Here is a 10000-nt window from a genome sequence, read left to right on the forward strand (position 1 = left end):
TTTCTCTGTCTAATCAGAAGATGCTAGGTGAACGAGGTGCAAAATGTAAATCATAATACATATCATAAATTAATGTCACATTTTTCTAATTATATCAATTTACTTGGCAAAGTGCAAAACATAGTCTTATCATAGACATATGTGTGTTATCTGTGTGTGTGTGTGTGTGTGTGTGTGTGTGTGTGTGTGTGTGTGTGTGTGTGTGTGTGTGTGTGTGTGTGTGTGTGTGTGTGTGTGTGTGTGTGTGTGTGTGTGTGTGTGTGTGTGTGTGTGTGTGTGTGTGTGTGTGTGTGTGTGTGTGTGTGTGTGTGTGTGTGTGTGTGTGTGTGTGTGTGTGTGTATGTGTGTGTGTTTATGTGTGTGTGTATACATACACACACACATATGTATGTATATATATATATATATATATATATATATATATATATGTATGTATATACACGTGTTTGTGTGCGCGCGTGTTCTTTAATGTATATATTCACGTACAGACATTTAGGATAGATCCGTAAAGATTGTATTTATACATAGTTATGTGTAATACCTTGATGTTTTTCCAATTTTGTCATAATTACTTCCCCTGGCTAACCATCTTTATCTCCTGAGGTTATGTAAGTTGAGCAATGAAACTGCCTTTTCTAATCTAATACATTATACATCTTACTCTAAAACCTTTGTTATGTTATGATGTAATATAAGATGAAAGCTTTGTACAGCTGACAGTTAATCTGACAAGAGACTCTATTGGTTCCTTATTTATGCACACACAAAAAAAGGAGAAATGAAAATTCAATATTTACTATATTTGAATAATGGAACTTATGAAAATTTGAGTGGCAAAGCGAGTGTAATTTTCCTGTACACAAAAAGGGGGGTATACATCAAGAATATGTGCCGTCGTGATAAAATCCGGGGTCAACTATCTCATCTATTTAGTTTCAAAACATCGGTCAGTTTATTTGGCAAAAAAAAAATTCACCACTCATATCCCTCTACTGAACTGCAGCAAGCAAAAATGTTGGATATTTACACAACTAATATGAAGAGTTTAAACATATACAAAAATGTAGCAATGGATAATGCTGCAACTGTACATCCACAAAAAGGAGATGAGGTTAGCAGAAGGTATGGTACACAGTAACACTTATGCAGAGTAGTGGCAACACTGTACAATCGTAGTTGTTACCTCTCTGATCAGCGACCAGGCCATCCTCTGTCAGGGTTAAGGGTAGGGGAAATTTGAAAATAATTGAAGGGATAAGGAAAGTCTTTGAGAGAATGTAAAACTGTCAAACACTGAAATCGTAGAAGTGTGAAAACTTTGAAGTTGCAGCTAATCAGGTATAATATTTGCTTTCATATATTAAAAAGATTGAAGATTATCATGAACAAACTTAATGTATCATTATCTTTTCTCTCAAGTGTAATTTTTAAACAAATGAGCAAAAGCTCTTGAATCTTAGTGGTAAACTATTTGAATTACGTTAAATGAATTTTGTCAGTGAAGCCATTTGATCAAAGGACCCACTAGGAAATCAATATCTTCCTTGGAAAATTATTCTTCAAATACATGAGTACGTATCTAAAAAGAGCGTCACTAAAGCATATTCATTTTATTATTATTATTTTTTGAATGATTATTATTATTAAAGAACTCTGGTATATGCAAAACTACTACTTATGCGCAGAACCTATCACAATACTTGCCAGACCTTGAGGGCTCCCTCAAGTGTGCTCTATTTTTCTACCCAAAAATGTTTTCTTTCAACAAAGTTCAATGCTCAAAGAATGAAAAGGATGAAAAATAACGTCAGTGAAAAACAAAAAGTCACTTAAAAAATAAAAGCTTGAAGGAGACATACATAATCTATTTTCGCTCAGTAAATTCTCGGGGATGAAAATTGGCTGTGAAAAAAATGCCGTCATTTTCAAAAACATTATATCGGGTTGGGAAGTAGATGAGGCGGAGAGGTACATGCCAAGGGGAATTACCTTGATCTTGTCGATACCCATATTCTGTTGGACCAATAAAAACAGGGGACAAAGAATCTCCATTAGAACCTGTAGAAAATTATTATCAGTGGAGATGTCAGGGTGCTTAACATGACAAATAGTACCTGTGGTATTCATGAAACACTTTAAGGTAGTTTGTGTTGTGAGTGGAATTCTATAGGCAAGAAAAAAATATGAGTTTTGGTAGAACTCATCTTAACGCTGCGGAACGGAAGTCATATAATTAATGCATACCATTCTGTCACTATTCTACTTACAATTTTAGTATAATGACCATTTCAAACTATATTTCACCTATAATGTTTGCAATATGTCCTAAGGAAATCTGAGGCCACATTCCGTTCTCTCATATTACCGTTATAACAACAGTATACAATAAGTGATAATATGAACGAGTTAAATTTTCTGCCCATCTTTACTATGATAATCCCTTAAATGTTCCCGTTAATCCTTTCAATGCCATGTAGTATTGTATACAACTTTTGTGCCACATGGTAGACGATTTCATTAACTTGAAGAATGAACCATAAACTCAGCAATCAATCTCTTTATATTTTTCTTGTGGTCGACATTAAGGCCAGATCCTCATTAGATAGTCAATTGGCTCTTTGCAATATTAGATTTGTGGTGTACACAATGCTAATATTCTACACTTTTCTATTCATGTTGTGTTCCTTATCTTAATAAATTCATCATATCTTTGTATATTATTTTACCATATCCTATATAGTAAAGATAGGATATCAAACATACATATACCCCATTTACTGTCCCCTGTACTTTTCTGCAGCACCTGTTTCCCACAACCTCAAACTCATCTAAATTATTCCCTTGCTACTAATACCACCTTCAACATCTTCCCCAATGCCACTGCCACCTACCATGGTAAGAAAGATACCAAACTCCGGATTCATATCAATCACATCTCCATCTGTGAAGGTGAATTTCTTGCGGCGTTCCTTCCTGCCCCCGTGGACCACGGCGATCTGTTGAGCTGCCACGGAAAGAACCGGGAGCTCAATGCGGTTAAACTCGTCGAAGCAACCCCATGAACCGGACTGACAGAGACCTGGAGAAAGGGAAATGGAGGATCACGTGGTGTAAAATTGGTCCTTATTTTCTTGGATACAATATTAAAATCTTTATAGAAAGGGAGGGTCGCGTAGTGTAAAATGGGTCCTTATTTTCTTGTACACAATTTTAAAATGTTGATAGAAAAAAAGGTCCCAATGTAAGAAGAAAAGCGAATCTCGATGGAGTTTTTATATAATATTGTCATTTTGAGATGATGAAGAAAAATAGATAAATAATATAGAGTGTGTGAATCATTGAGTATTTTGTCAGTTGCTAAAAGAAATTTCAGGCCAATGACAATACATTACTACGTGTTTCAAAGTATTTTACATTCTCTGCCTTTATTTGACTCAATTCTTAATGCACTTGTAAATTCATAATCAATTTATACAATTTGTCTCGTGTAACACTTTTATAGGCTGATACATAAGAACATAAGAATGAAGGAGACTGCAAGAGACCATAAGGCCTACACAAGGCAGCTCCATATTCATCACCACCTGTCATCGCCATCCATAAAATTGTCTAACCGTTTCTTAAAGCAACAGATAGTTTCAGCGCTCATTACATGGTTACTAAGTCTATTCTATTCGTTGACCACCCTATTAGTAAACAAATTCTTGCCTATTTCCTTCTTAAATCTAAGTTTGTCCAGTTTATAACTATTACTGCGAGTCCTGCCCTGCTGTTTTAATATGATGACCTTGCTTGAGAAGAAATAGTATGAGTATGATTTCTTTCCTAAAAGTATATATATAATTATTGATCTCTTTATAATGTTAAAAGTTTAACAGGCTTTATATTGATTGACACCAGAGGACATTATACTGCCCAAGAAATGGCACCGTAGATAATTGTTTTCTTTTTCCTACCCCACTACTACCATAATGCTTTTACAGATGTCCTACCAACTCCTGGCAATTTCATCCAGATTAAGGAACATTGTAAAATTGTTAAGTATGACATATGCCGTAAAAGCACTTGTATGTGCTAAGTAATTAATAATACAGATCTAGACAATGATATATCTTCAATCTTCACCTTTGTAGATTCTTCCAAGTCCTCTATAGTCCATCTGGTCTGAACAGTTAAAGACAACAACGTATTTTCCCAAGGTTTTGCCCATATCCTTCGTCGTCTCCGTTTTTCCCGTTCCTGCAGGCCCGGTAGGGCAAGCACCCATGCTCATACTCAGGGCTTGAGCCAGTGTAATGTAACACCTGAAAACAAAATATTACGTCCCCTAAGACAGAGTTGTGTTATATAGATTATATATGGAGCGTTAGTCGAATTCAATGTTATGTTAATTCAATTACACATGTTGTGTACAAAGTGGGTTAATGCTTACCTGTCTGTTAAAGGTGTGATTACTAGCCTTTCAGTACATCCTACGAATTCATTTTGGTACACAAACGTAACATCAGTTATGACGATGTTCGTCTTATCCACGTCTTCCTTGAAATAAAATCGGCTCTGGCGTAGCCAATCAAAGTCCGACACCGATCTAACGTTATTTCGACACTGTGGAGATGATATATATATATTTATATGTATATATATATATATATACATATGTATATTTATATATATATAGATATATATATATATATATATACTGTATATATTTATTTATATATATATGTATATATATATATATATATATATATATATATATGTATGTATATTTCGATCATTAACTGTAATCCTCTTCAGCAGATGTGAATTACAGAGTGGAGAACAACAAGTATTTATACAGAAGTAGTGAGGTAAGCAGGAAGGGACGGGGGCTCAGGTCACGTGTCCGGCATTGCATGGACATTGGTGTGTTTTGTCCACTGCTAATGTAGAAGGTAGCATTTTATTTATTGCTAAGGAAGTTATACAATCTGGTGACCGTTGGCCATAGGAAATATTATAATTTAGAAAATTATTAATTAAAGAGGATTCTATTATTTTTCTTCTGAAACTGCATTTAGATTTGTAAATGTATAAATTATTTCATTTTATAAGTTACCTTGTTTAGATTGCAGTGATGTATATTGGAGACAAACGAGTAGAGACCTCACCACTAGGATCAAAGAGCACAAGAACTCTGTCAAATATAGGCAGGAAAATTCCACTGTATTTCAGTAAGTCACCAACAAAAACCATCGAATAAATTGGGACGACGCTGAAATAATTTACAAATTTAAATGCAGTTTGAGAAGAAAAATAATAGAATCCTCTTTAATTAACAATTTTCTAAATTATAATATTTCCTATGGCCAATGGTCACCAGATTGTATAACTTCCTTAGCAATAAATAAAATGCTACCTTCTACATTAGCAGTGGACAAAATCCACCGATGACCATGCAACGCCGGACACGTGACCTGAGCCCCCGTCCCTTCTTGCTTACCTCACTACTTCTGTATAAATACTTGTTGTTCTCCACTCTGTAATTCACATCTACTGAAGAGGATCATAGTTCGTGTTAGGATTAGAAATGGAGAGAGTGAATAGTTTGAGGTAAAGGTGGGACTTCGTCAGGGATGTGTTATTTCGCCTTGGCTGTTCAATCTATACATGGATGGGGTGGTGCGAAAAGTGAATGCAAGGGTAGTGGATCAGGGGTTGGAGATAGTTAAAGAAAATAGAGAAAAGTGGGAAATAAGCCAGTTGATGTTTGCTGACTACACTGCGCTTATAGGAGGATCAGAGGAGAGATTAAGGAAGTTAGTGACAGAGTTTGAGAATGTGTGTGAAAGAAGGAAGCTGAAGATAAATGTGGGCAAAAGTAAGATGGTGAGATGTACAAGTGGAGAGAGTGGCAGCAGGCTGGAAGTGAATATTAAGTGTGAGAGACTGGAGGAAGTAGATAGTTTTAGATATTTGGGTGCGAATGTGGCAGGAAAGGGAGGAGTGGGGCTGGAGGTAGAATATAGGTTGAGAGAAGCCAGTAAATGTCTTGGTGGATTAAAAAGTATAATGAGAAATAGACATTTGGGAATTCATGCTAAGAGGAGGTTATATGAAGGAGTGATTGTACTGACAGCACTGTACAGGGTAGAAATATGGAACATAAGAGAGGAGGAGAGGAGTTTGAATGTGTTTAAGATGAAATGTCTGAGAAGTATGATATGGGTTACTAGGATAGCTAGAGTGAGAAATGAGGAGGTGATGAGGAGAACAGGGGTGGAAAAGGAGTTAGGAGATAGGGTTGATGAAAGAGTATTAGGATGGTTTGGACACATGGAAAGAATGAGTGAAGAAAGATTAGTAAAAGAGGTGTGGAAGGCAGAGGTGAAAGGAGTGAATATGAGGGGGCGTCCTAGGATAAGATGAGATAGATGGGGTGAAAGGGGCATTACAAAAGAGACGAATGTCTGTTGAGGAAGGACGGGAGAGGAGAGAAGATAGGGGTGAGTGGAGAAGGGTTTTATATTGATTAAGCTGCGATGCATGAGGGTGTGGGGAATGAGAGGTGAGGGAGTATGTATGAGAAATGAATTGACGCAGCCCGAAGGGATTTCTCCCCGTCTTCTCCAATTCTGCATGAGGGGACGGAGAGGGGGGGGGGGTCGCCGAATTAATGAAGCGGCCTTACTGTGGATATGTTGTGTCTTGCGACACTGCCTCTGACCCAGGGCAGTGTGCAGGATGCAGGGATGGCCTGTCATCCAGGAGGTGCCAAGACGAGAGGGTGAAGGAGAGGGGAGTGAGTAGGGGATGGAATGGGTGTGAGTGGTTTCTATGCCCTTTTCTTTGAGGCTACCTCCCGTGTAAGGGAGAAAAAAGCCGTTGGTATATGTATGTACACACACAAACACACACACACACACACACACACACACACACACACACATACATATATATATATATATATATATATATATATATGTATATATATGTATATATATATACACATTTGTGTGTGTGTATATATGTATATATATATATGTATATGTATATATATATATGTATATATGTATATATATATATATATATATGTATATGTATATATATATATACACATTTGTGTGTGTGCGTATATATATATATATATATATATATATATATATATATATATATATATATATATATATACATATACATTTACACTGAATGGTTCCCAGCGATCAATTAATATATTTTTTCAACCACTGCGATGGCATGGAATTAAAAGTGATTTTTGGTTGAAAAAAGATATATATATATATATATACATATATTAGGTTAGGCTTGGTTAGGTTAGGAATGATTAGGTTATTTTAATTAGGTTATATTTTCGAAATAAATACCATGTGGCTAATTACATGGAAACATATGTCCTTATAATATCATATTTTTCATTTGTTATTTGATCTCTGCTTTATCCCAAACTCTTCCCCTTTCCTTTAACTCCTTATTTTCTTTTTTATTGACCAACTGAGGAAGAGGTGTGATACATGTAATGCAGTCCAAAACCCGTACCAGACTATCGAAGATATCCCGTTGATGGATATGAATGGTGATAAGGGTTTCGTACTTCGTCCTTTGCACTGGTTCTAGGTCGCGTGTTGTTTGATTGATGAGGAGGTTGAGCAAGTCAAGGAAGCGGTTATTCATATCAGCCATGACGCGTCGGTCGGTGCGAGCCTAAGGGAAATACACAAGCGCACTGAGTATAACAGGATTACAGGATCTGTAGTCGTCTACTCAAAGATATATGAACAAATTCCATTTGATTCATGATTTATGGTTACTGTTTATCCCTAGAAGAAAGACAAATATTTCGAGGAGGTGCCTCGGAGATGAACAAAAATTATAGTGTGGTGGCTGTCAGAATATAAGATTTAAGTATCACGTTTAAACAGTGGTCACATAAAAAAAATATATCATCAATTTTCCGCCAAATCCTGAAGAGAAAAGTGTCCAGTTACCTAGTCATTCTAACTGCCCTTTGAATCTCTTCTGATCGAGTGCTGGAGACAGCTTAACTTAAAATAGTGTAATTGTATACTACAATTTTTACCTGCATAAGAGCCATTTCAGAATCACGCGTCCAAATCATCTGTAACCCAAGGATTCCAACCTGTAAGTGTATAAAAAGACAAAATTATTAAAATGAAAATTAACGTCAAGGAACAACATAACAAAATTGAATTAACTATAAGAAACACTAAAACCCTAGTAACATGGTTTCTTAAATACTATACGTTAACTTAACCAAGTGGTCAAAGAAGAACGTAAGAATGTACTACAATATTCTTTATTTAGTAATGTAAGAGGATTTCACAATATCAAAGAGAAGATACTCATGAACATACACACATAGATGACACGTATGCACACATTCATACATACATATATGCATGCGTTGTTAAAGTCAACAGCTGCGATAGCATTATTCTTTTTATAGAATTTCTTTTCTATGTTGCGCACCAATGTGCGGTCGTCTGGATGCAGATCTCTTAATAGAGTACTGAATTCCATGGTGTTTTCCTCTAGACGTCTTTCGGCCTTAACTGGCCATCTTCAGGTGTTAACTGCTCGAATTGAAAAGAAATTCTATAAAAAAAAATAATGCAATCGCGGCTATTGACTTTAAGAACGCATGCATTATTAATGACCTACTTCCAAAATATACGTATATACGCACATGCATGCATACATACATACATACATACATACATACATACATACATACATACATACATACATACATACATACATACATACATACATACATACATACATACATACATACATACATTGCTTTTCTTGACAAAATTACAGGATATTTATACAACTCTATCGGCTTGGCGATATGTGAATGAGCCAATCGGGAACGGCTTGGGTCTGTCGAGCGCGATTACTTACCTACCTGCCTGGTGAGATCGACGCGCTTCCAAATTTGACCTTGTGCTATCACCAGCAAGTTCGTGTACTCTGTCCCGCGACTAATTAACCTGACCTCATGTAGACGGCATGAAGTTCACATGTAAAAACTAACAACACTGAACAGTTTTATTTAAATATTTTGTTGCTGCTGATTTTGTTTGTTTATTATTTGTGTCACTTCGCACGACGGGGACCCAAGTTTGAATGTAACTACTAATAGTAAATAAAACTTTGTTTGGCAGTCCGAAGACATTGATTGAGGATGACTCTCTTAGTCACAGAAAAAAGTTAATACTCGACCTAGATAACTTGCCTTGGTTGTCGAGCACACTGGACAAAACTAATGGTTTCTGTCCCAATCAAACACTTATATGCATGATTTGATTTATGCTTTGCAGAATGTTTGAATATATAGACAATAAAAGTAAGACTACCTGTGCAGGAAACTGCTCTAGGAACCTGAGGACGTTCAGGTCTGGGTCTTGAATAACATGGTGGGCCTGGCGGATGATACCATGGACCGACTGCTGAGACATAACAAGCAACTTCATCAGCCATATCTCCACGCTGCCTTCGGCTCGAACTGGTCTCTCCAGCTGAAAAAAGTGCAGAAAATATTTTGGCATTGATAGACTAAATAGATCGTTGCAATGGCAATAGAAAAAAAATATTCTTGTTATGCAAGATTCATTCTGTGTTGGAATGTGACGCAATATGCGTAGGTATGGGAAATCTACTTAAGGCTAATTCATATGAATGCATGATTACGAGCGAGCAATTTCCCTGCTTTTCAATGACTTGGGGATTCATTAAGGGCTGACAGTGGTTCATATTTCAGCCTATTGACATCACAGATGATTTTCAAGCATTAATAGCATTCGTTTTTTGATTAATCCCTTCATTACGTGTTCATACTTTAAATACTCATTTTCGCTAATTTGAAATTACTTTCATATAGCTGCTCAGAGTTCCTTACGTAATAATGAAATATTGTCATTGCTGGTGAATTTTGCTTTGGGGAGTGTTAACCAATTTCATTGAGCCAAGGATGTTT

The 10000-nt window shown here is 36.1% G+C and overlaps 1 protein-coding gene across 1 annotated transcript in view; it reads right to left on the reverse strand.

Moving 5' to 3' along the window:
- The window catches only part of LOC143033572 (dynein axonemal heavy chain 5-like), a 114708-nt gene that overhangs the window by 20137 nt on the left and 84571 nt on the right, over positions 1-10000 (reverse strand). The window contains exons 24-30 of the mRNA XM_076199063.1: positions 9381-9542; positions 8078-8137; positions 7537-7701; positions 4433-4539; positions 4126-4304; positions 2892-3079; positions 1990-2013 (exon numbers count right to left, since the gene is read on the reverse strand). Coding sequence (XP_076055178.1) covers positions 1990-2013; positions 2892-3079; positions 4126-4304; positions 4433-4539; positions 7537-7701; positions 8078-8137; positions 9381-9542 — 885 coding nt within the window. The remainder of the gene's footprint in view (positions 1-1989; positions 2014-2891; positions 3080-4125; positions 4305-4432; positions 4540-7536; positions 7702-8077; positions 8138-9380; positions 9543-10000) is intronic.

This window comes from Oratosquilla oratoria, chromosome 16 (assembly GCF_046742065.1).
Source record: "Oratosquilla oratoria isolate Oo_2021 chromosome 16, ASM4674206v1, whole genome shotgun sequence".
Classification (NCBI taxonomy): domain Eukaryota; kingdom Metazoa; phylum Arthropoda; class Malacostraca; order Stomatopoda; family Squillidae; genus Oratosquilla; species Oratosquilla oratoria.